The sequence below is a fragment of the Melopsittacus undulatus genome, chromosome 10 (genome assembly GCF_012275295.1).
Source record: "Melopsittacus undulatus isolate bMelUnd1 chromosome 10, bMelUnd1.mat.Z, whole genome shotgun sequence".
Lineage (NCBI taxonomy): Eukaryota > Metazoa > Chordata > Aves > Psittaciformes > Psittaculidae > Melopsittacus > Melopsittacus undulatus.
In genome coordinates this window covers 32,567,913-32,595,265 of record NC_047536.1, presented here as the reverse complement: position 1 = coordinate 32,595,265, position 27,353 = coordinate 32,567,913, and the positions used below count along the sequence as shown (strand labels likewise).

At 39.7% G+C, this 27,353-nt stretch overlaps 1 protein-coding gene across 1 annotated transcript in view; it reads left to right on the top strand.

Annotated features, from left to right (window-relative positions):
- The first annotated feature begins 4,261 nt into the window (after window positions 1-4,261).
- Window positions 4,262-27,353, top strand: part of DIDO1 (death inducer-obliterator 1) — a 50,763-nt gene continuing 27,671 nt past the window's right edge. The window contains exons 1-7 of the mRNA XM_031047019.2: window positions 4,262-4,330; window positions 18,049-18,250; window positions 20,313-20,423; window positions 20,732-21,635; window positions 21,932-22,250; window positions 25,169-25,381; window positions 25,803-26,028. Coding sequence (XP_030902879.2) covers window positions 18,154-18,250; window positions 20,313-20,423; window positions 20,732-21,635; window positions 21,932-22,250; window positions 25,169-25,381; window positions 25,803-26,028 — 1,870 coding nt within the window. The 5' untranslated portion in view covers window positions 4,262-4,330; window positions 18,049-18,153. The remainder of the gene's footprint in view (window positions 4,331-18,048; window positions 18,251-20,312; window positions 20,424-20,731; window positions 21,636-21,931; window positions 22,251-25,168; window positions 25,382-25,802; window positions 26,029-27,353) is intronic.

The following is a 27,353-nucleotide window of genomic DNA, read 5'->3' as shown; positions in this document are numbered from 1 at the left end:
TCTGGTTCTTGTTAGCTCCTCCCTAAAAGGTGGAGTTTCTCATGAGACTTCCATAAAGAGGGAGAGAGGGTAAAGGTGCTTTTCTCTAGGAGGGGTTCCTGGCTTGTAAATAGAAGGAGACATACCCCTAACAAGAGAGTAGGCAACAGAGCATAGTTCATAGCCACAATTGCTGTTTACAGGTAAATAATAGGTATTATTGTTTTCTAGTAAGTAGAATAATGTAGTGAATAAGTAAGGTAAAAATGTGTGAGCTGCTGTTTGGTTTCATGCTTGACTGTGTGGTGCTGGCACATGGTTTTTCAGAGGCTGAGAAGTCCAACCAACTGCCACAGAGGTTTCCTTTTACTCCTTAGTTGTTCCTGAGCTAAAGAGTAAGAATGGGCTGAAAGCAGCTCCTGAGTTGTGGGTTTGCTTGTCATGAAGTATTGTTTGGTTTGTTGTTTGGGATTTTGTTTATATTTGTAGGAGCTGGCATTTCTTCTGACCATAATGTTAACAAAAAGAAGTTTGCAGTGTTTCTGAGCAGAATATCATGGCCAGCTGCATTCTCTTCCTTTAATACGCTGTCCCTAGTTTTTTGATGGTTCTGTTAATATCAAAGCTTCTTGGAAACTAGGCTTCTGTTTGAGAGAAAAAGACTTAAAACCACTTCAGTTGCAACAACCACACTGAATGTTACCATAGCATTTTCTTACTGAGTCTGGAAACAAAGTGACTTTCTAATGCATTAATTGGTTTTATGCAGTTAAATACTACTAAACAGTACTACTGGTAGTGACACCTTTTTTGATGGCATCATTAGGCCAATGTGATAAAAAAAGTATACTAAAAAACCTTATAGAACTGCTATTCCTTTGTCTTGATGCAGGCCTTTTGTTTCTTTACTAATGCTCTGGGCATAATGAAATCTCTGCTTGTTTAGGGGACTGAGCAATATCTTGGGTAATAAATGACACATTTACACAACTCCTGATAGACAGCTACCTTGTGACCTGTATTTCCCTCTTTTTAACTTGTATCTCACTGAATAAATGTTTGATCATTCCATGTGTAATACCCATGGCTGTCTTTAATGAAGATGAATGGTTTTGTTCCCTCTGCTTCATAACTTGGAATACTTAAGGATTTGGAAATACCAATCTTGCATGACTTTTCATTGTTAAGATTTATAAAATTAAGAAGGGATTAGGGAGATACAAAGCTGTGCAGCAATTCCTACATTATTTCCTCTTTTTCTAGCACTAACACGTGATTCTGTTAAAAACCCCTCACATTCTCCCCAGATTTGTAACCAAATCTGTCTTTTATTACTTGAGGAAAACCTTGCAGGATACTTCTGTAAGTACAAAGTTGGAAAATAAGCTACTTCGTTCCCAGGAAATCATCCTATGGTTTCAATATATCACAATCCTGTAAGAATCTTACAGAAATGAGGGCGGGAATAACATGAAAAGTGGGATTTTTGGGTAAGACTACAAAATCAAGATGAAAAGAAACATAATTACTGTAATTACACAGTAATACTACAAACTACACAGTTTGTAGAATTTTTACATGAGTTAGGATTTGATAAACCCTAATCTCAGAATGCCATTTTGATGACTGATATTTGAAATTGAGTTAATTCCAACCCAAGATCAGTAATTCCTGGAGCACTCACAAAAATCCCTGCAGAAAAAGGCACAGGGGGGAGTGGAATTTACCTAGAACTGGAGGTAAAAAATACCTGCAAGTTTCTGTCTGATGATAAGGCACTGCTTTTTTTTCTGTGAATATGATTAACCCTCAGTAAAGTAATTCTCTGTGTTCATTCAGTCTTTACAACAAATGAAATATCAAGAGCCTTGGAGAATCAAGGACCCAGAAGATACACTACTTTGACATCTGACATATCTATTTTGAGTGCTGTGCTGAACTCCAAGGACAAAGGCCTTTTTCCATTAAAAAAGAGGTAAAGCTGAGCCACAGTGAATAGAAATCGGTCTCTTCTGATCTAAAATGATTGATTATCTGTTAAAAATACCAGAGATGGAGAGAACTTGCTCATTTGTTTCCCTCCTATTTTTTTTTCATGGGCTAACTCTGTCTCTAGTTTTTACCTGGCTACTGAAATGTGCTCACCAGAACATTCAGTGAGGAATAATTGAGAGAAGGGGTGAACATAAAGTAAGTATTATGTTGAAGGGGTTTGCATCTTCAAAAACTAGAGATGGTTGCTGTCTTGGTGAAGGGAAAGAGAGCAGAAATGACACTCCAGATCTAAGGGGACCATCTCTTGTAAGGAAAGTTAGTCCTGAGGGATTTATTGATACCTCAGCATAAGCTTTAGCCATGTTTAAGGAAAGGTGGACAAGGTGCTTGTTAGGCTGTTTTAGAAGCCGATTGATAGTCATTAATCTCTGTTAGGATTTCCCACCAGTGTTCTCAGTTCAAACCAGTTAGAGATTATCATCATGCTATATGCAAGGAGGCCTAAACCAAAAATAAAAGCTACTTCTGCTTTTCTGCCAGGACAGTGCAAATTCAGAGCAGTAACTCAGCAGTAAACTTCCTAAATTAAGGGAAATGAGCCTTTTACAGGAAAAAAATGGGAAGGGAAAAAAACTGAGGTGCTAATGGTACCCTTAGCAGGTGTTTAGTCAGCAAAGGTAGACCTTGTCTTGAAATTGTAATGTGGTTTGGATGGTATTCACTGGGTGTGCAAAGTGAATCAGTATTATGTTGAGATGGTGTAAGCCCCTTATATGTAAGGCGAATGTAATACCTGTTTCACTGCTGGCTCCCCTATCACAGGCATCCCCTTTTCACTGCTGGTGTACACTTCCATGTTTTGCATGCTCCCTTTCCCTTGGTGTGTAATTCCTGGGTTTGAACACTCCCTAGATGCTAAATTTGTCCATTAACAACATGTTTTAGCTCTTCCCAGGGCATAAATCACAGCGCAGCTTGATCTACCAAATCATAAGGTATTTCTCTTCCATGTGCTTTTCATTTATTGTAGCTGCAGAACGAAAATCAAACTCTGCTTGTCTTTAATCATGGTGTCTTGTACTTTTGCACAGCAGTCCATTGGGGGGGGATTACTTCTTGCTGCTCCTGTGTGAAGTATTTATACTGCCCAGTTTTACAGATGGAGAAAGAGGCTGACTGTGCTAATAATACCTTTTCCAACATTATCCTGAGCTTTTAGCACCAGAAGTCACCTGTATAGAATACAGGCTTCTAAAAGATGCAATTTATTTGATGGAATCCTGTAATTCCACAGAATTCATGCAAAGTGTGTGTGTGTTTCCTCATGTTTTCATTCCTTAAACCCATTTTAGTGAACACTGTACCTGTGGGGGATCCAGCTGAAATCAATGTTATCAACCCATGAGGAAAAAGATGCAGTATCAGGGTCAGTCAAAAAAACAAACCTCTCACTTCCAGCTGCCTGAAAGGCTCTTCAGGTGTCCAGGTCAGGCCTCATAGGTGTTCCTGTAAACATCAGCACCCCTCAGTGACTGCAAGCTGTAGGTTGTTACTATCACAAATGATGGCAATAGAAACAAAACATGTCAATGGGAATTAACTATTTATAGGTATGTATAGCAGCTTGGATCCTGGAGAGTTTTTTGGGTGGCCTGGCCCTTTTAAAAGGGAACCAACCTCCATGAGGTGGATGAGCTGATCACTGAACTTGCCTTCCTCAGCACTCCATAACCTGGACCCAGAGGAAAGCACTACTGCAGCAATTGCTGTTTGATTCTTTAAAACAGGTAGAATAGGAATAAACCAAACCCCAACGGAGTACGCACAGGTGGGCAGCACGGAGCAGCTGATTACAAGCAGGAGAGGAGCTCCTCTGCCATGTTAATCCTGTCACGGAGCTGTGCTTCTCCTCCGAGAGGTCATTGCGAACAAAACGATGTTTAGCGCTGTTAATGCGCAGTTTTGCTCACGAATAAAGCCGGAGTTCCGTGCGGTCAGATCACCCCGTATTTCAGGTACGAGAATGGGGAGCAGGCGTTGTGGATCCCACAGAACTGCGGAGGAAGCCCTGAGGTGACCAGAGCTCTCCGCCTCCCTTGTGGGGAGGCCGGGCGGGGCCGCGTCCTATCCGCCCATTCGCTAGGGGGCGCTCGGGCCCGCCTCCAATTGAAGTCCTCCGGGAGCCGTGCGCAAAGGGAAGCGCTCTAGGCAAGCTGTCGGTCGCCAGCTCCGTCTCTATGGTAGCGGGGGAGGAGCGCCCCCGCCCAGCGCTCTGGCGCGGCTGCGAAGAGGAAATGGCGGCTCGGCTCGGTTGAGCCCCGCGGCGGCAGCGAGATCCCCGCACCCCCTCCCCGCGGTGAGTGAGGGCAGGAGGGCGGCCAGCAGCCGGAGAACGCACCGGGACGGGAGGAGGACGGGCAGCGAGGCCCTCCGCTGCGGCGGAGAGGTCGCGGCGAAGGGGAGGCCGCCTCCTCCGGCCTGGACGCCTTTGGGCTCGGACTATAAAATGGAGGCGGGCGGGTGGTGCGGGTCAGGGCCTGCCTCAGGGACCCCGGCGGTGGGCGGCGCGGCCTGGCTTCAGGGGGGGACTGTCGGTGCGGCTGCAAGGCCAGGGCACGCCGGAGGCCTGGCCCGGTTCCAGAGGAGGTCGGCGACTCAATGCGGGGGCCCCGGAGGACGCTGAGAGCCGCCGCCCCGTAAGCTCATAACGTGGTTGGGCCGGAGCGGAGAGGACGCCCTCCCCGGGCGGAGCGGGCTGCAAGGCGGGATCCTCCATGTTGGGGGGGGGGGAAAGGAGAGAGAGAGGACGGGTGTGCTCTGAGGCGATCGACGCCATAACCAAGCTGACACCGGCGAGCTTCTCCGGAACGTCAGGACCGACTTTAACCGCCTTTCCCCTTCAGTTCCACCGTTGCCCTAGTGCCGGATATGGGGTCGTTGGGGCGGGGATAGCGCACGCCGCTGGGAACCCCCGAACTCAGTGCTGGGGCTGGGGGGCCTCGGAGGGTGGGCTTAGAAACTCATCTGTCCCGATTTGATGGCTGTTATCTTTGGGCAGTGGAGGTGATCTCCTTATTGGTGAGTGAAATAAGAAAAGTGGAACTTTAATCATACTCCTTGTGGGGGAAAAGAGGAGGGGTTGGATTTTTAGGCAGTGGGGGTTGTTGGCTGGCAATAAATACTCAGTAAATACCCTGTCAATAACTGTCCCTCATCCCTTGAGCTCATGTACTGAACCACTGTCTCTTGGAGGTGATGGTAATTTGGAGCTGCTCATTTGGCTTGCAAAAGCCGTTCTTTGATGCTGACCAAATATTGTTTCATACAATTAAGTAGTTTTCAATGTATACCTCCAAGCGATAGCTATATTTTAGTAGTGGGTTAAGAAGATCTTGCCGTTTTAGCTTTTTGGAAAGAACCTTAAATCTTTTTTAACGTGTTACGAAACGCATGTGTGTTACAGTCTCCCTGCTCTTTGTATGTTCAATAATGCAAAACAGTGTAACATGCAGTTTTTCTTGCATGTGCTTTCATGTTTTCCTTCTAGGAACTTCAGGGAGACAAACAAATGCTGATTTCTTTTATTTAACTCAAAGGATGTATATAGTATTCCCGATTTCCCTGGTTATTCCCCCTCGATCTATTTAAGATTTTTTTTGCAGAAATAGCTCTTTTGAATACTGAATCAGCACAGTCTTGTTTAAATAAATTCGTTGGCAGCTGCTACTCAGCTATATTTTCCTTTATTTAATGAGAATTTGCTTTTTTTTGTCTTTCTATTTTACCCAGTTTTCTTGTAAGTGGTAATTTGAATTGGTTTAGCGTCAACTTTGTCTTTGCTACTTCTACAAACAAAATACACAAGTTGTTCAAGCACTTCAATTGCTGGTCAATGACAAATGATCATGTGTAGTTACTGCACAAGTGTAGCACATACTGTGTTAATTGTAATAGATATTTTGGGTTGTGCTCCACTTTTATATATGCCAGCTGCTTGTTACTGTTCTATGACATTTGGAACTTTCTATAGGAATAAATATAGGCATACACTCAAAATAGCTCTTCACTTGGGCCTTAAATTTGTTTTTCCCTTGGTGGCTGCAGAACCATTGCTCCAAAATGCGGTTTAATGCATTTTGGTGGAAGAATAAAGGCTCATGTTAACCTTCAGCCTACTTGGAGACCACATGACCCCAGTGATTTGCAAATCAAGTAATTGTTTTCAAGACCAGCATTTAAATAACGCTTTCTTACAAAATTTCTGTGGTATTTGGTTTTCTAAAGGTATTTATATTTTAGTTGATTTCTGTTGGTATGCAAATGAAGTTTGCAAATGCATGTACATGACAAAATAGAGATCTTAAAACTGTTCAGATATAAAATGATATGCGTAATTCACACATTATGTGTCTTTTGAGTTTAAAAAAATCCCAACCAACCAACCCTGAAACTCCCGAAAGCAATGTTAATTGAATTGTCTGAGTCTGTAGAGTCTGTAGTAGTAAATAGGAGTTTTTCAGTGTCTAGGAGACTCACCAAAAGACGATGTTTGTTCTACTTAATCCTGCTTGCCCACTAAGATTTTCTGGTAGTAGGTTAGGTTATTTGTTTCCCACTTAAAATAGTAATTGTCTTCAGAGTTGTAACTTAAACCTGTAGGATTTTAATTCTATACAGCCTGAAACTTCAGCTAGGAATAGTAAGTAGGGAGAGGAAGGGCAAGGATTACAGGGGTAAGGCTGAGACTTTATCAAGTTTAACTGATAAAGATGGAAGGAGGGGCTGTACTAGGTAAGAGTAACATTAGGTGGTTGTGGTAGTGTCTGTCTAAACTAGCAGTATTCTCTGGTGCACTTTCTCTGCCTAGTGTCATAGTGCTGCAAATAGTAGGACAGTGGTAGGAGATTTAAGGAGAGGATTTTAATACACGTAAGATTTAGCTAGTTTATGCAAGAGCTGGTTGTGCTTTTTGTGTGCTGTCAGGCCTGTCTCCTCACTAGGGAAATCCTCAGCAACTGAGTTACAAGGGTTGTACTACTATTAAGTTTTTGTCTAATTAAGCTTCTGAAATCAGTGAAAATTTCGCAGGTACTAATGATGGTAGACGTCTCAAGCATTCATAGACTTTGAGGTTAAGAAAAATGTTAGATTTCCAGTTAGGGAGTAAGAAGCAAAGATTAAATGTGCCTTATGTGTGTTCTCACAGTAAAGGCCAACCAAAATTGGGCACTGAACTGTTTACTGCATTGTTAATAGCATGGGGGTGTGTTGTAGTTACTGTGCTTCTCTAAATTTGGTAGATAAATTAATTCATTTTTCTTCATTTAATGAAGCCTTTCTGTTAGATTAAGAATGAAAATGGTAGCTGGTTGTATTTTAGCTTATTTTTTACAAAGGAAATAAGGGGAAAAGTATAAAAACACAAGATTTTTTTTCTTCAACAGCTGTGCTGATGGAGTCAAATCATAATCTTGCAGTTGTTTTGAGTCCATTTCTGTATACACAGTTTTGACTGACAGCAAGAATTAGACATGCCAGAGGATACAGATTGTTTAATTAGAAACTAAGTACAACAGTTTAGGCTGTGTAGCTAGTTTATGTAGTTATGATGCCAGCTTGATAAAAAGCCTGTACAGCTTTACTAGTTGGTGCAAAACTGTTTGAAAAGGGGAATTTTTAAGTACAGTGTAAGTATTCAAGCTGAAATCTGACAGTTGTAGGATTGTCATCTTTCATGTTTAAATATGAACAAGCTTATGAGCTGCTGCAGTTAAGCTGTGAGGTTCTCTGATTTAGCCTCAGTGTTCAGAATATTCCATTACCAGTTAACAGCTGCTGAACTGTTGCCGTTCAGTTAACAGCAGTGTTCCTAGCAATCATGATGAAGAGCTCATTTCTTTGGTACTTAAGTGGCTGAATGCCAGATTGTGTGAATCACCTTTCCAAAGTGCATTTTTTTTCCAGTGCAGTTGCTGAAAATGTGTTTTCAGTGCTGCTGAAGAAGTTTGATTCAGTAGCAGGCACTGAACATTAGTCAAATAAGTAGTATGTATGTGTAAATATTTTCAGTCAAGGTGACAGTAAAGGAATGATAAAGATACTGTGTCTTGCGTTTACCCAATAACAGTCAGAGTTTGTAATTGACATTTCTGTTGCCTAAACTTAGAACCATGGTGTGTAAAACTGGCCTGTGCTGGGGCCTTTAAAAGGTTTGTTACACAGAGATGCTTGCCTTTGTTTCTTTTAATCTAAGCTTGTGACCACAGACAGCTGCCTTCTTTCTTCTTAATCTATGTAAAGGGGGGAAAGAAAAAATGAGAGCTATCTACACTGCTTGTGATTCTACTCACAACTTTTCCTAATGAGCAGAATCTATTTACTGTCTCATTTTTGCTCAAACTGTTCAGACCCCGAGAGCAGAAGTAAACCTGACCAAAAGTAAATCAATTTTATTTTGCTGTCTTTGGGTAAATTTTAATTGTTAGGGCAGATATGGGATTAGCTTACTTGGAAAAATGTGAATAAAGGCTTCAGAAGGTATTACAGGAGTAGTAAAACTGCCAATAGAGTGTATGTGCATAGTCTTTTAAGCACCCATGAAGCTCTGGACTAGAAAATATCAATGACATGTTGTCCTGGGTTCAGCTGGGTTTAAAGCACAACACATGTGTATAATACTTTTCTTTCCTCTTAAAACTAGTTAGTATTTCCTCAAAGGCAGAAAACAGTAAATTGAATGTGAATTTTGTTCATTGAACATGATCACGGGCCTTTGGGTTGAATGATGTGCATAGTCTTAAGTGCTGTTACTAAAGCTATGTTAGTATGGTTGTCAGTTGCAGTTCTTTTCTCAGTTACTCACAGAGCTGTGCTGACAAAAGATCTAATACGTATGCAAATATTTTGCAATCTGTTTGCTAATGTAACTTTTTTCATTCAGGGAATTTGAATGGACTTCCAAAGTCTGGCTTCCTCCTGAGATAAACTGCTGCCCTCCTTGGAAGGGCCTGTACTAGTGTGCTGCTGGACTTTCTTTTTATATGCGCAGCTGCATTGATAAACCACCATTGCACCAGGATGGTGCACACCTGGTACCCCACCCTGCAAACAGAATGACTGAGGTGAAAGTACAGGTTTGCAGGTGTAATCAACACTGATACAGGGCACTTGCAGCAGCACAGCTCTGTTGATTAGACATTGTATCCCTTCACCTTGAACAGTCATGACAGTGAACATCTGTAGTGTAGATATGATCATGGTCCTGTCTACCATTCAATAAAACTTTCATGTTTGCCAGATTTCTGGGGCACCTGCTACTAAAGCACCTCAAATGTTTCTGTGATAAATCACTATTTACTTGTGGGAGCTTCATTCTGGTTCAAAGAAGCAGTTTTTGCTCCTTATCAAGAATGAAATACACATGTAATACTTGGTGCTGGCCTCATTCTGCTGCACTTTCTGCTGAGTGGTCATCCTTTTTTTCCTTGATTTTTTTTTTTCTTCTGACTCTTCTGATCCTCTATGATGCATTCTGAAATAAGAATTTGTAAGGATTTTTTGCTTGAGAAGATGATTTTGTAGTCTGAAAGACACAAAAACGCCAGAATGTGTGTATTCTGTATAAATCAGAGAGCTACTTCATGCGTTTTTGCTTGGAGTCGTTACGTTCTGTGGAGCTGTTGTCTTTTGTAACTGCTGCTGTGCACTAGTTGTCTGTATGTGCATGGTAGTGTGGCTCTGTCACACACATTAAATTCCACACTTTCAGGAGGTTCCTCATTCACTGCAGACATGCAGGGTTGCTGTCCTGTGTGTGCAGTTTTCCACCACATGAGGCAGTGGCCTTCTTATGAGGCTTACATAAGGTAAGTGGGTAGCCTGACAGAAACCGTGGAGAAGGATGATGGTGTATGTATTCGTTTCAGACATACAGTAGAGGGTTTATAGTAATGGCTTACCAAATACATTTAAATTTTTAAGGATCAATATCATTATTAAAGTACATAGGCCAAGTGATTGTATTTATTGTTTTTAAGGGAAGCTCTTTAGCTTCTTAAAATTAATAATTTGTGTAATGATTCTAAGAAGTAAGCTGTCAAGTTCATTTGCTGTGAAGTTTATTGTTGATTTAGCCTGTTTCTTCAGTACCAGTACCATTCTCAAGTGTAAGAAAGTGGTCTTGTGAAATCATAAATGTATTTGGTCTTATTTTTCATGAGAGAGAAATCTGGAAGAGATTTGAACACTTGCTTCTGCATCTCTGGAAATAAAAAGAGTAATTGATGTTTGCATTTTAAATCTCAGTAGCTGATTGGCATCAGCACTGTGTATTGGTGGTACTTGGTATCATGTAAATGTGCACTTAATAGGTTCTTCTGTACCAAGACAGGACAAGTGTTTTGCGCCATTTGCTGGACGTTTGAAGTAAGTTTTCAACAACAAAGAAAAAAGCAGCTGCATTTAAAGTCAGAAAACCTGCAAACCACAAAACATCATTGAAATGGTCAATCTGAGTTTCCAGGGGTGTCTGTTGATAGAAGGGTGGTAGTGACAGACATTACTGAGTTGTGAAACCACATCACAACACCACAGGGTGTTACGGTACCTTCAAAGATTTCTTGGTAAAATGCCAGGGAGATTGAGGAAGGGGGAGCCTCAAAAGAGGTGCAGAAGCCTCTGAATTAATGCCCCCAACATTCCCCTGGGAGATCTGATCATGTTTGTGTGCTAAGGTGTCCCTGGAGAGCTTTTTTCCCTTGCATCCGAGACTCCTTCAATACAGGTACCATCAGACATTTACCATCTTCAGAAGATGCAGATTCTCTTGTCTGGTGCAGCCATATCTATCTAGAAGGAACCTTATCTCCCATGCCACTTGAGTCAGTTTTTTTTCCATTACTTTTGGTAGGTGCTTAGATGGGGTACCACTGAACACAGAAAAATGAGGCTTTACAAGTGCTAGAACCTGTCTTTGTAAAGAGACGTGGGAAGGTGAGGGAAGCAGCAGGTCTGAGTGAAGGGATGGAATGTGAGACTCTAGTGTAGATGTCAGTGGTGATATCCCTGACAAATTAATATCATATGCATCTGGGGGTGAAATGCTATTCTGATACTAAAAGCTACCTTAAAACTAGATCCTGGTGATGCTTTATCCTAATTTGGCTCTGTAGCAGTTAGTATTTGCCTGAAGTTATAACTGCTTTATTCAGTATTTAAGAAGAGTGCACATTCCTTAAGTTGGGATGGCTCATTTCTGAGGAATGTGGTGGTATTACTGAATTATGTATTGCTGAATCTACTTCATGCAGATTTCAAGACTTTTTAATGTGTGAAGTTTTAAAATGGCAATCATGTACTGACTCCGAATAGGAAAGAATTAACTGCCACTTGTATGTTGTTAGTGTTGTGGGTATATGAGATGGTGAATTTGTTTATAATCTTGGAACTAATGTAGTGTATTTAATGATCATCAGCAGAGCAGTTACAGACCAGTTCTTATAGCATTTTTCTGTTGTAGGTCTAACTGTAAGCATTGAAACACTTTGATTTTATGCAGATTCTGTTTTTAACACTATCTTTCAAATGTAAGCAGCTTCTGATATAAAAACTTCGCATTTACCAGGGATGCTTGAACTCCTGACTTTGAACTGTGACTTGCCTATAGTAGTCAAGTAGCGAGAGAGTAAATTATTTGGGGTGCAGGGAAGGAGTTCAGGATCAGTGATTTTCTTGAGCCATACATACAACTGTGGCCTCTCTCACTCTTTCTTATCACAACATTCCCATTTCACAACTTTCTGAAGAGTGTTTTCCTTCTTTCAGAAGGAAGATACTTAAATCAGTAAGCAGTAGATACGTTATATATGAAAATAAAAGACTGTATGCTAGTTGTACTTGGTCGGTCTGATTTTTCTGTCACTTTTTATGCAAGTCAATTGCTCTTGCGTCTCACAGATTAACAGATGGAAGAGTTGTGCTGCTCCAGTTCTAGTGCAGAACCTGCTTCCTGCTGTCCTTGGGGGCCAGTGGGTTGCACCTTTTGTCCATGTCTGAATGGAACTGCTCATTTATGTACAGAGTAGGTTTTGCCCTGCTGGCTTCCTTTGGGCTGCTTTTGTAATGCTTGTTGATGCAGGGGATTAGTTTTGCTGCTGCTCTGTCAGAAGTGCAGGTTTCACAGATGTCATCTTTGATAAATAGGGATGCAAAATAATTCTCAATGGGATCAGTTTTCTGAGTGGGAATGGCATCACCTAAGCCATACCAACATTTCTTTATTTACATCAGGAATTACGTCCTTGTATGAGTTTTAAGTCAGTGTTTTTTTCCATGTCATATTAACATATTTGCTTATTAGGAATTTTTTAGCATTGGCCAAGCCCAGTTCATCTTTTATAGGGAATAAAATGTGCAAACAGTGTTGGTTGTGATTGGAATCACTGTTACAGCATTCTGGAAAGGATGCCTTCTGTCCTGTTTATAACATCTTGCAGTTTCTTTGATAGAAATCTGTCCTGGATAAGTTGTCTCTAGCCAAATATATTGCATGTCAAGCCTTTTAATTCTGAGGAAACTCACAGGAAAATATACCTAGAGGTCAGTTACAAGTAATTCAAACTGGAGCTAGTATATTGGGTACTGATACCATCTGTGTCAGGACATGGAGATGAAACTGGTAACTGATGAATGAGAACTGCTTTTGAAAGATAGAAGATGTAAGACTTTTACACTTTGAATTTCTTTTCAGGTGCAAACTGTGTTTGGTTCTGTCATTATAGCCTTAGTTTGCAGAACCTTATGTTGGTTGTAGTGGTCTTGATTTCTGTCCTGTTGTTGGGCAGCAGCCATTGAATATCCAAAATGTACCTAAAACATTAACTTGAGCTTCAATAAGACATTCTTCTGTAGAGTTCTTAGGATAAGTAGGGAATAAGGGAACTGATAGGTGCCAGATATTATACTTGGACTAAAGTATTCTTGCAAGGTGCTTGTGTAACCTCTGAATAATGAGATACCAGCACTTGTGCAGATTGCAGCAAAGAGTGCTGACATCCAAGAACATGGAATGAGGTGCAGCGTGTTTCATCATGTAGCTGTTGACAATGAGAATTAACATTCATGACAGGATAAAGATCATTGGTCTTTCATATAGGATCCTCAGAAAGCTAAATATAACAGCTGGTTAAGCAGAAACTGAGAAATTTACCCTCAGTTCTGACAGGTTATTTTTATCTCAGTCCTCAGATAAAGGTGAAATTCTTTTGGGTTTGTTTTTTTTTTTTAGTTCATGTTAAAAGGTTTTATTACTAAGCTGTCTTTCAAGATCCTTTTTTTAGAGTGAAGTCTTCCCAGTTAACTGAGGCAGGAATTCTTAATGCAGTTAAAATAGTAAGTTCTAGAAAAGACTCTTTCTGAAGTCAGTGGAGCCTCTGAATGTCCTTACCTGATAAGGGAAATGAGAGAAAAAAGTAACAGTGGAAACACTAACTGAATGTGTATTTGTTGGTAACTTGTTGAATTGGCCTTTGTCTAAAAATATAAACACAAGAAGAATGGGAAATGTTGACGTTCTTTAAAAGCTTTTCTCTGTCATCATCAGCTTAAGATGTTATATTGAGCTATCTTAAAAAGGACTTAATGAAGTCAGCATCAGCAGATCCAGGTCTCTCTGAGCTCTGTGTCCTGCAGGTAACACCTCAGCCCTGTGTTACTGCCATGGATAATCGCTCTTTTGGCTGAGATTGTATGAGCTGTTGGCTTACAGAGATGGCAGTAGATAGCAGTATGCTTTTCTTGAGGTTTTGTCTGAATGGGAGAAGGATAAAGAAAAATGGAGTGAGACTACAAGCTTTTTGTTGTTGATGTTCAACAAAGGATTTTTAACATGTGATTGTGAACAAGTGGCATTGCAATAGCAGGATTTGGAATTTGGGAATATCTTTTCTGTCTCATGTTAAATTAGCTGCTGAGAACTCCTCTGGAATTTCTTCAAGGCATATTTACTTAACACCACAGAGGTTTACAGGGATACTTGATGTGGGTGATGGCCCCTGTCATCTTAGAGAGTGGGCAGTCCTGGGGTTTTGGGTTTGTCATTGCTGGAGAATAGTTGACCATGTTGAAATTAAAAGTTTGTGATAGTTTTTTCCTGAGTAGGATACTTTGGTTCTTCAGCTGCTTCTGTACTTTAGGTCCAGAATGAATTCAAGTGCTGAACTTGTTCTGAGAAAACAGGAACATTTTATCTGCAAAACAATGGAGAGGGAGGGAAACCCCAATGTTCTCTTGGCTGAATATTGTATGTGAAGATACTGTGCAGCAGCTTTATGCTCCACTTCTGATAAGTGACTGTTCTGTTTCACTGGAATGCTCCTGTTATTACAGTTTGTAAGATTAAAACAGAGCCTTGACTTGAGGGTGGCAGTTGCAATCCTGTTGGCTGAGATCTGATGGGCACATGCTGTGTGGATGATGATGTGCATGAGTTGAGTGAGATGGCAGCATGGTGCTACACCAGCTCAGCCTGCTTGAGGGTATCATGTTCTCCATCCCTCTTCTTGAACATCTTTGTGCTAGTTCTAATGATCATTGTTTTTATCCTTTGGCTCACTCTTTGGTGGGATCATTTTCTGCTGAATGCATAAGCTGAGTGTTAGCTAGGGAGCTGATGACTGTGTTGGAGCTGTGTGTGGTGGATGTGGCATAGACCATGTAACTGGGCATAGGAGAAGGGAGCGGGACAGTAGCAGCCCAAGTAGTGTCAGGGCTGTATCTTTGTGGTTCATAAACATGGATTTAATAAGTACTGTGAATCCTCTGTTTAATGGAAACCTGCTATCTTGTGTAACCATTTAAATCAAGCTAGGGTTTGTATTGGCAAAGCTTGCTTCATCTCTAAGGGGAGAAGGGGATTTTCATGTAAGAAACTCTTGATTTATGTTTCTAACTTCCTTAATAGTTCCTCTTAAGAGCTTATGTGTTTTCACTGTGGCGATTGCTTACCACAGAGTTTGTTAACCAAAGCAAATCCTGAGGTTTTTAGTAAGTGACAGTATATGTGTTTGATAATATGTTGCCTTTCTGTACTGTTATTTATAGTGATCCTTGCATCATTTTTCAGAGGTATATAGTATCCTTTCTAAAAGAGATGTGGCAGAAAGGGAGGGTGATGCTGATGATAATTGGCCATTAGGGGAACTACGATGGTTTTCGGTTTCTGAACTTGCAGTTTCAGAAATGTGATTACTGTATTAGGAGGTATAAGGTTAATTTCATCACAAAGGATCTTCAGCTCCTTTAAAGCAAGATAACCAGTTTGCTGCTTCAGCTTAGGTTTCTGTCAGAATCTCAACTGCAGTTGAATAGTGAACTTGAGAACAAAATGAGCAAAAACCCATACTGAGTTTGGAAGAGAAGCAGGTATTTGAAGACTTCCAAAGTTGCCTTATGTTGCAGTAAATATTTTTTGTAGGCACTTAGAACATTTGAGGTGCAAATTATAATTGAGTCAAGGCTTTGTACTTTCGTATGTTGATAATATTTGATTTTTCAGCTTCTTTTAGTCATTTAAGTGCATTAAAATGCAGTTTTGTAAAAGCACATTTATATAAAATAAGCTTGAATTCTTCCTCTGTTTTTAATGAAGAAAAATAATTTGGACCAAATGGGGGAGCAATAAATGGAAGCACTGAATGATAATAAGGAACAACCAAGAGTGTTACGGCAAATGTAGGGGACTGTAATTGTAGTGTTTTAAGTGTACTGAATTCTTATACCTCTCAAATTTGATAATTTTCAAATTGCAGTTCTGCTAAAGTTTTTTCTATAGGTAATAATAATAATGAGATAACATCTGCTAATGCAAACCAGCATGATTCTTGCATAGAATCTGTTGGGTTTCAGTTATTACTTGTGTTAAAAATGCTATTTCATGTTAAATCAGAGCTGTACACCGCACTGTGCAGCTTTGCCACTTGGTGGGGTATGAGTACCGTTGTATGAAGGTTTGCATTCAACGAGCCAGAGTGTCTCCTGAGAATGGAGGAGGATCCCAAATCCATGCTGGGAATTCTTTAGTGGTATCAGCTCTGCAGCTCAAATGTAATTGTAAAGAGCGCATTGAACACAAGACTTTGAATGCACCAATACATAGTTGTGCACTGTGAAGGCAATCATTTGGACAGTTCCCTTTCAAATGTTACTGGATAAGTTACTCATAGGACGCACTTTTTTTGCCTGTTTTAGAATTTGTTTCATAGTTTAATATTAGAGCTGAACAAGAAGTTTTTAGCTGACTTTCCCTCTTCCCATAGGCCTGTCACTTAAAAAATTGCATGATGTGGGATCAGTTGGAGATTCTGAACAGGGAGATTGAGAGGTTATTGCAGAACAGCAGCGTGGAAGAAGACGCTTTAAACTCAGACTGTCTTCAGCCATCAGTGACTGATTCCCTGGATATAATCACTGATCCAGACAATGAAGCAAAATATTTATTAGAGCAGGTATTCAATGCCATGAGATAACAGCACCAGGGTCTTTAAAAGCAGTTTATTCTGTTGCCTGCTTTTTGTTGGTTGTTTCCTTCTCTCTCTGGAGTGGGAACAGTTGGCTGAGGGAAAGAGTGTTGATAATATATATAATTCCCTATAGAGAAGGTCCAGGGGAAGGAAGTCCTGATGTGGATCTAGCTACAAACCCATGATGTTTTTCTTAAGTCTTCTTTGCCACAGTCATGCCAATTCTGAGATTTGCTGTTCATGAAATAATAAAGTGATGGAAATCAGATTTGGGAGGGATTTGTCTTTTCCCCTCTTTATTTCTGGGACCAGTGACATGGCATTGGAGAACACCTAGGGACAATCATTGCTTAGGAAATAAAAAGTATTCCTAAACAGCAAAGATGCTTTAAGAGTTTGGGGCTTGGGAGATTTGGAGAGGGAAAAAAGTGTCCTTTAAAAAGAAAAGACTGTGTATTGGCATGTCTGTGAAGGATTATCTAACCTGTTCTTAAACTCTCCCAGTTTTTACTCCTTTGAAAGTTACTAATGTTTTAGTCATTCCCTGCACCTTCTGTGGCAGTTCTGCATCTTTTAATGGCAGAACACAACATGCAAACTCTGTCTAGTATTGCTCTTTTGTTCTCACTAGTATTTTATAGGCCAGTTCAGAGTGACATTTTCTATCCTGTCCATCTCATCCTCCTTTTCCTCCCAGATTCTTTTCCGGTGTTCTTGCAGTTTGGTAGACTACCATGGGTTAAATCCTACTCATTATCCAAGCTCACCTGCTTGGAGGCAGGCAGTCAGTGTTGATGTTCCATTGCCATTCTGCACATCAATTGGGACCCCTTGGACTATCCATTTACTCGTGTTCAGGTGCTTTAAAGGAATTCCTTGTGATTTTGAGATGGTTGGTTCCCATGGGTTGCTTTTTTGGGAAACTTTATTGTTACTGATAGAATCGGCTGTCTTTGAAATAAAGCTTCGGAAATGTTCTGTATTGCAAACCTTACTTGTGAAAAGAACAGTAATAAGGAATATTCTTCCTAATTCTGAAGCTCAACTATAAATTTTTAGTACTTTTATTGCAAAATCACCAAGTAGTCACTTGGATTTAAATCCTCAAAGCTGCAGGTGTCTTCTGCAGATGTCTTTTGTACAAACTGGTAAATCTTCCCTACTGTAACCTTGAACATGCTGATGGTGTTTAAAAGCATTTCTGCAGTTTCATTGCACACTGCTAAATTTCACTCTTGGAATGCTTTTAAACTCTGTAAATGGATAGACTTGTATGATTACGGTTTGTTACTGTTCTGGAAGCCTAATGGAATCTAATCAAATTGATGAGAGTACAGTCATATTTGGTATTTATTTCAGAGGTCTCAGCTGGTGGAGATGGTATTGGTTTACTTGGACTTTTCATTCCAGTTTCTCTGTCTTTTGGAGAGCAGAAAACTCTCAAGAAGGTGGTAAAATGAGTGATAGAAGCAAAACCATTCCAAATTTATGTAGAAAATAGCAAGATAATTCATAAATACATTGGTGCCTGATTTTGTTTCCTTTTTTTCCCCCTCAGGAGGCAGCAGGAAAAAGAGAATTTCTAGGATTTGGTCCTGCTGACAGCTCAGAGACTTCATCTGGCATCTCAGAATCCAGGAATTCAGCATGTGCTGGAGGGATAATGCTGAATGATTCCGATCCTTTGCTGCCCTCCTCTGGCTCTCCTTTTCGTTCAGCTCTTCAGGGAGAAACCATTCAAACCTCTAATGCTGTGTCAGGTAAAGCATATAGAGGACATTGGAGAGACCTCTTAGTTCTTTACTTTTTATCTGGAATTTAAATCTCAGGATTTGGATACCTCTTCTTGTAGTTTGTAATATTTCTTCGTCTTTCAAGGTAAACAAAGACGTAACCTTGAACTGTTTTGGCTTATTCCCTTACTTCTGTTGCAGCCTTTTTCTGCTATGAATATAATTTTAGTCGTGTTTATAAACAGAGCTATACTTAGTGATGTGTTTTACAGGGGAACTTAATGAAATTTCCTACTGGATTGAAGCAGTTTTAACTTTTGACCTGTGTCCTAGAGGCCTAAAATATACTTTTTATTCTGGATGTTATGCTAAAAGTAATAAGTTACTATTAAATGGATGTTCTGGAATCTGCTGCTTTTACAGCAACATTTATAGTACCTCAGTGAAATGACATTTAAGTTACAACTTAAGTGTTAATTTTTTAACCTATTTGCATGAATGTTGATGTTTCTGTAGCATTGACAAGTTAACATTTCTATTGTAGTGTTGTTAAATATAGTGCTAGAAAGCACAGGAATTGCACTATAGAGAGATGGTGTTGGATAAGGCAGAACAACAAAGCAACTGTTGCAGTATGTGCAATAAAGAGGCATTTATCACCAGTGCGCACTGCAAGATTGGGAAAAGCTTTCTAAAGGATGTCTGTGAAAACCTGTAGGTGTAATATGTGCAGTTGTTAATAGTCCCTTTTGGCTATCCTGTGCAGTTCTTGAGCCAGGAATACTCACGTAACTACTCCAAAAATACTCTTGGGAGAGCTGGGGGATGTTTCTTGTTGCTTTTAAAGTTCTGTTTCTGTTAACCCAGTTCAGGGTATACTTACTACTGCATAGTATAGTTTCACATGAGCAATGTAATTGCAATGACTGCAAAATATAGTTTCTGTACTCATTGAGGAGAGTATTTTTATGGCATGCAACTCATTTAAAGCAGTGCACCATGATGTAATACAAACTTCAGTCCATGGTCATGTTATTCCTGAGTTACTCAGAAGGCAGCCTCAGATCTTGTATTTCTTCCTGTTATTTGCTTCTCTCAAATAAGAGAGTCTCCTGGTACACTTGGAAAGACTTTAGAGGAAAAAAATGGGTTCGTGGTTGTCAGCACAGTTGCTTTCTTTTTCCCATATGGCCAATTGATCATTCCTGTAGATCATACAAGCTGAAAACCTTTTTGTAAATAACCATGGCAAGGAGCAGCCTTTCTTCGATTTCATTCTACACAAGCTTTTATGTTTGAGAATATTTCTAGGTTGTTCTTGTCTATATAATTTCTCCTATCCAAATAAGCCTTGCTAGAGTAATAGCGAAGGGAAAGCATGTTGCCTTATCCTGAATACCCACCAGTGTTTCTGAAACAACTGAAAAAGAGCAGCTAAACTGTTAGCCAGGATACAGACTTGGTTTATTTTACCAAGGAGGACTGGAGGATTTCTCTAGTTTTTACATTGGGTTTAAAATCCAAAACCTCATTTATTCTTTGGCTAATCCTGTGTTCCCTAAACAGCAGTTCCTTTAAAGTGGTGGGTGTTTCTACCTTGTTTCTTAACCTCCTGTAAGTAATCAGCAGAAAATATTACTGGTATTAAATACCATCCTCACCTTTAAAGCAGTAACTCTGCCTGTACTGTCTGTTTGGATGACTCATTGCTCTGTCCTTTGCTCTTTCACACTACTGCATGTGTGGTCTCTGTGTCCACATGAGTGGAACTGCTGGAGGATTTTCCCCAGAGAAACTCCAGGGAAGCGATTCATACCATTGAGAAGTATTAGAAAATATCAGAGATATCAGAAGTCCTAAGGCTGTTTAATAAAATATGTCAGTATAGTGTCCAGACCCATATATTCAGCTAAGTACTTTGAAGGGATTCAGTCAACTTTTTGTTGCTATTCAGTGACCATTAGTGGCTTGAATTTGAGGTAACTATTTGTTACAATAACAATATGTAGATTACATCAGAATATGTAATAATTACTTAAGCTATGAGTATTTCTGGATCTTGAGTTTTGAACCTTATGTTTCTCTTCAGCATTTCAGGGTGTGGACAGTGGTGACCATACTATGGAACAAGCTGTAAGTTCACAGCCAGTGTCATTAGAATCTGAATCTAATACTGACAACATGGAAAATAGTTCTCCTGGTAAGATTTATTCATTTTAGATTGAGCAGAAAATACGCTTATTTGTCTACTCTGTGTGTGTATACATGTATTTTCAAGTAACAAAAGTGTTTCTAACAGCTGGGATATGTTGGCACAGTATTCAGTGAGGTACTTAATTGCCACTGTTGTATTACATTGACTATAAGGCATTTTATCTGTTTTCAGGGACATAGAATGAGATAAAAAGTTATCTTATCACAAAGAAAACATATTATGTTGAAAAAAAACTCCTTAAGAAATAACATCTTTCTTCACCACCAGTTTAATACCTGTTCATTTGTGTTTAGCATCAGTTGTGGATGAAAAAGGTGAGCAAAGCAATGAGGAAGAACAAAAATCTATCAAGCCTACAAGTAAAGAGTTCAGGAAAACCTGGGGGTTTCGAAGAACCACAATTGCTAAGCGAGAAGGTGTAGGAGATACAGATATGGACTCCAGTGAGCAACAGCCCCAGCAGCAGCAAGGCTTAAACCTTAGGAGAAGTGGACGGCAACCAAAGAGAACAGAAAGAGTGGAAGAATTTCTTACCACAGTACGGCGCCGAGGAAGGAGGAGTATTCCTACTATTCTGGAGGATTCAAGTGAAGCAGCATCCTGTCCAGCTACAGATGCTGAAACTGCTTCAGAGGATAGTGTCGAGAGCGCTCCAGATGCAAAACCTTTAACTCGGAGGGTTGGCCTTAGGAGCAGTAAGGATCAGAAAGACTCTAAACCGAGACGTACAAAAGAAGAAGAGGAGGAGGAGGACGAGGAAGAAGAGGAAGATGATACTTCTGATAGTGATAGTGATGGGTTAACACTAAAAGAACTACAGAATCGTCTAAGAAAGAAGCGTGTTGAACAGAAACCTGGGCAGCTGACAATAAAGGATATACAGAAGCGCTTTGGGAAAAGAAATGCAGAAGAGAATCCTACAGAAACCAGCGATGTCCAGCCTGAAAAAGAAGTTGAGCCTGACTTGCCTGTCAAAGAAGAACCTGAGACTGTAGACAGCACTGAGATTGCAAGTCAGGTGGTTGTGTCTGAAGAAGACACTGAAGACGTTGAGCTTCAGAAGGAGGCAAAGCCTGCTGTTGCTGCAAAAGGGAACACAGATGAAGAACCCGAGGAACTGCCCAAAAGCAAACCTGAGTCTGAGATTTATGACCCAAATGCCCTGTATTGTATTTGTCGTCAGCCTCACAACAACAGGTAGGCAAAGGTTTCAAGTAAGAGCACAGAGCAAATAGTTGGAATTTTTCTTTGCTGAGAAATGAAACCAAATGCTCACTTTTTGAGTGTAAGTAAATGAGCTTTTGGGTTTGTTTGAAGTTTTGGGGGTAGTTTATTTAGTATTTTATTAAAGAGGGGATAAATGAATATGGAAGTGAGGCAGAGCAGTGTACTGGTACTTTATGGGATACTTAAGATCTGTTGCTTGAAATACCTGTTGAGCTTTAATTGTCTTTTCATAGTGTTTTACTTTTCCTTCTTTGTTTTATTTCCAGGTTTATGATTTGTTGTGATAGATGTGAGGAATGGTTTCATGGTGACTGTGTGGGTATTTCTGAGGCTCGAGGGCGGTTGTTGGAAAGGAATGGGGAGGACTATATCTGTCCAAACTGCACCATTCTACAGGGACAGGATGAGCCTGTTTCAGAAATGGACCAGCAGGAACCTAACGCTGGGCAAGTAAATGTGGATGGCACAGAATTCACAAGCATAGGAACAATTGAGCAAAAATCTGTTGAGGACCAAGGAATCAAGGGTAGGATTGAAAAAGCTGCAAATCCAAGTGGGAAGAAAAAACTAAAGATCTTTCAACCTGTAAGTATATTGTCAGTTTCTTACTTTCTGTGCCTCACTGAGTACATTGAGACAACAAATGACTTGTATGGCTGTAAATCTGGCTTGTTTTTTTATAAAGCTAAGTATGAAGTTGAACAACTCACTAAATATTACCGGTTATCCATAGTTCTGTCAGGTCAGGAACTAAAACTGAAAGTGTTATTTTGATTTGGGGGGTTTAAAAGTTTAAGGTAGGCCTAAGGAAGTGCTTTGTGCAATTCTGCCTTTCTTAAATATTGTTTTGGAAGTAAAATAATAAGGTGACCTTTTAATAAAATTACTAGAATTCTGGACTAAGTTATACTATATATATATACTTTATATTTAAAATAATCAATTTTGGATGTTTTCAATGATAGTGAAACTTTTTATTTAACACTGACAGGTGTCTGTTGGAGTTAATTCCAGCTGTGCTTTCTCTGTACATCCAGTTAGTCTCTGAAGTTCTGACTTTTGTCTTGGTGCTGCTTCTTCAAGTTATTAGTACATAGACAATTGTTCTATAGAGCCTTTTCAACATGAAACTGTATATTCTGGATTATTGCACATTCTGGCATTAAACAGAAATACAAAATCTTGTTTCATGCCCAAATGAAAATCCAGGCAAAGAATACTTCATTGAACTTCTTCAGCTCAATGTATGCAGACATAAAAACGTTGTGCCACAGTGGTCATCTTAGTAGTGCCTAAACTACTGTAGTCATGCCAAGTCTTGAACATTTTCCTTTTCTCACTGTGCTTTTAAGAGCATGTTTAATGTCATTGCTGTTAGAAGGTGACAGCTCTCTGTATATTTTTTTCTGTATGGATTTATTCTTTCACACATGTTCTTGAAATGTTGAAATCATCCCTAGAATAAGTATGACAAGTGTGAGTAAGCATCTCCAGAGGAATCTTTTTGTTTTAGTACATTTTCTACAAAATGTTTATGGAACACTTTTAGTCAATTTAAATAGCAGAGCTGTCTGTATTAGTGTAGTGAGGATAATGTATAGATGGGAAGTTTGAGCCTAATGTATGTGTTTACTGTTTTACTGTGTGCAGAAAACAGCATTTTTCTCTCAAATGTTTTCGGATGCATTTGAACTACTTTGCACACAAAAACATTTTTTGCAAGTCCAGTTCTCTTGTTTTGGACTACATTTTGCTGGTGGTCTTAAGTTCAGTTTCTGGGTATCACCAGTTACTCTTTGGTATTAGCATGCTAACAAGTTACTTGAATGTGTTAAGCATCTCTCATTTAGTGAAAGAAAAAACATTATTATTAACCTATTGCCTCTTTTACAAGAACTGCTTATATTTTAGGTGTTCTTTTGGCATTTGGAACTGGAATGGAACTGCTGTACTGGTGTTTGCAAGGGGGTACTATGTCTTGAGGGAACTGAACAGTCAAATCTGTTCATTTTTTAGCCCATGTTACTCCTCATACCTCAGTTAAGATCCCTCTATGTCTTGGCTAAGCAAGCACTGCTCTCCCTTTGGAGAACTCCCTGCCCATTCTAGGCAAAAAGCTCATTTCGTATGTTAATGTGCTGAAATCAGTAACAGTGACTGAACAGTCTCATTCACTTTGCTTTCTTGCACTGTTCTAAGCACTTTGAGAAGGACTCCTTTTTGGTGCTGTGTGTGAGCACCTATAGCTGCAGAGGTCTGGGTTGTGATTAAAACTGGAAAGTGTATGAGTACAGACATCAGCACTGCAGATCCTGTCATCATCTGAGAAAATGCCCTGAATTAGAAATGACAGCTCAGTTAACCTGAAGTTTGAGGTGCTTTTAGGTGACCTGAGTTGATACTTCTTGTACTTCACAGTTCGGTGTGTACATGATGGAAGAGTACTCTAAAGCATAAGCTTAATTTTTAAGGGAACACTCCTAAACTGAGGTCTTATCAGGCTGCAGCAGACAATGCTGTTTTAATTACTTTTGCTAGGGGACAAGCTATCAAATTACATATTTTTTTATTGGAAATATTCCTGAAAACCTTCCTTTTGGTAATTACACATTGCAGCTTATTGATGGGGAGAGGCTGTGTTAGAACTACAGTAATGCTGAGTGTTAGGTCAGTTGTATAACATTTTTAGGAGTAATCTAGAAGAGTGAGACTACAGGCATAGTACCTGGAGGTGATATAGCTGAGCCTGAAGAGCTATCACATATTTCTATACTTTGACCTAATGTGCCCTTGTTTTCAAGGAATGTGCTATTTTCTACACATAACACCTGAAGAGGAAGTGTTTAGTATGTAACACATCAGTATAAGTGGAGAGTAATTGTGAAGTAGAGGGGAATACAAATTGCATATGCAAACTTCTCCATGTGTAAGAAGTTTAGGCTATGGCAAATTGGGAGAATGGTTGTATTTATGTAAGCTAGGGACTTCTGAAATGAAAACTGGTAAACCTAAAACCTCCAGAGCAAGAATTATTTGCACACCTGAATAGCCGAGTCCTTCCTTTTGCAAGTGTGCATGGTTGAGGGCAGTGGCTGATGGTGTTATGCAAGTAAAATGTGTTTTAGAAACCTTGCTCTTGAGAAAGCAGCTCTGCATTATTAAAGAGATTTCTCATGTGATACAGAGGATCAGAAAAAAGAATGTGTGTGCTTATGGCATCTGAAAATGTAGGAAATGAGCCTCCCTTGGGTCACTGCTGGCAGAGCAGCCACTTGAAAACAGCACATTCTGAAAGCAGTGTGTTATGGGAGGGCAATTCTTACATTTGTATGCGGTGTTTCTGTTACACCATAAATGAAAGTTGCTTTCATGCTGGCAGTTGTGCAAGTCACAGTCGTAGCTGTGGTCTGCACATACGCCATGTAAGCATTTCTTAATGCTACAAAGGTATGTTTCTGTCACTTCCTCTTTGAAGTTTGAATTCACTCCATTTCAATCCGTAGGTAATTGACGCTCCTGGTGCATCCAAGTGCATTGGTCCTGGCTGTTTTAATGTGGCTCAGCCTGATTCTGTGTATTGCAGCAATGACTGCATTCTCAAACATGCTGCAGCCACCATGAAGTTTTTAAGTTCTGGCAAAGATGCCAAACCAAAACCTAAAGAGAAGATCAAACCGAAACCTGACAAACCTGGCATGCCAAAATCTCAGCTGCAGGTAAGCTTATGTTCATGATCTGTGTTTCTTGCATGGGCCTTCTAGATGCAGCGCAGTTTGGGGTACTTTTGAAGAATTTTAGTTAATTCAAAAGTACTGTCGATTGTGAGCTAATGTGACTGCATTGTATATGTGCTTTGGGAAGGAAAAAGATTAAAGTCTCTTCCCTTATGAAATTGCAATAGAATGGGCAGTATTTCTGTGAACAGATACCACCACCTCCCCCCCACCATACTGATAGTACTCTTCTTTTGAGGTGGTGTCTTACTACTGCCTTTTCCTGTAGTTAGTGTATATTTCAAGTGTATTTACAGGAGTTCACTATAAAAGAAATCTATGTACATGTATGTAACTATATCTCTGCTTGTCTGTAAAATACACCTGATGATTATTACTAACTAAGCCTCACTCAATCATACAGGCAGGTATTAAACCCCTTTCAAACCAAAAGAGACCATTTCCTGAGAAGAGAGAGGTGAATATGAAGAAGACTGTTTTGACAACCGCCAAGACTGAGGCAAACACTCAACCTGTTGCTAAAGAGCCAGCAGTAGAAAACAGCACACCGTCCTGGGCAAGCGATCATAATTACAATGCTGTAAAGCCTGAAAGGACTGCTGCCATTTCATCTTCACTGTTGTTCAAATGTATGTATCGCATAGGGATATTCCTGAGTAATCATTTACATTTTCTTTGAATGCCCATCCATTCTTGGCTCTGCAAGACTAGGAAGTTTAGGATTTGGGGTGTTGTTTTTTTTTTTCTTAATATATGGCACCAAACTACTTTTCTCCACCTTCAAAGATTCCGCACCCAGAGATACACACGAGAGGGAAACACTTTTAGAGGTTTCATATCATATGACAATTGTATGATTAAGAGCCTATCAATCTACCCAGCTGATTCCTGGAGGAAAACTACATGATTAAGCTTTATTTTTTCCCATAAAGATAATAATTGTTTCTAATGTAGAAGAGGTGAGTATTGATACGTTTGCTCTGTGTTTGACAGAAGGGTTGCACAGTGTGCACTGTGAATCAGCAGTTGACTGTACTAATTTGAATTGTATTTTTGTAATTACTTGGGCATCTCAGGTCTTGCATTTTCAGTGCTGATGCCAAGAATGAAATCTTCATCATGGTATCCAACGATACTTTACACTTCTGCAAACAGCTTTTAACTGTGAAGTTATATCCAAGTTCTTCCTGCTGCTTTTCTTCCTTACATGAAATGATTTAAGGACCATTTTTACTTTCAAGTTTGGGGGGAAGCAGTACTGTATTTTTTCTCCTTTTCTTTTTCCCTTTTGTATTTATATGTTCATACCTCACACATTATCCACACGCACAAGAACACATCTTGAGTGGATATTGGGCAGAGATGCCACCTTGCATATTTTTGCAGGTTTTGAATAGCATCTTTGTAGTCACACAAAGGTAAGTAACTCCTACTTTGTAGCCTCAACAAATCTTTCTGCTAATGACATTTTTTCATTGACTCCAGCTAAGTAGTTTTATAATGCAGTGGTGGAACTTCAGATGGAATCTTACATTTCACAGTTACAAAACACATGACCAAGTGTCTGATGTTTACTCACGTGAAGACTAAGGAATTCAGAAGTCGAATTCTCACAGCTTTTACCATAAATTAGCCCATTTACATTTTATTGTCAGAAATCTGGATGTGAAACACTGTATGGAAACACTGTATGGAAAGTAACTGATAAGTTTATAACTTACCTTGAAAATTAGACATTTTTAGATATAACTTTAAACACTAAGGGAACACCAGCTACCCTAGATTGCTGTTTATTTTTATAGCATATAATAGATACTCTGGGTATATTTTATTTGTATTTGCCCACATCAGATGTTTTAATGGTTATAGGTTTTTCCCTGCAAATGTTCGTTGTGTTTTGTTACTTGGGCCCTGTGCCTTTTTTATAGGGAACTCTTGAGATGTATTTTTATAA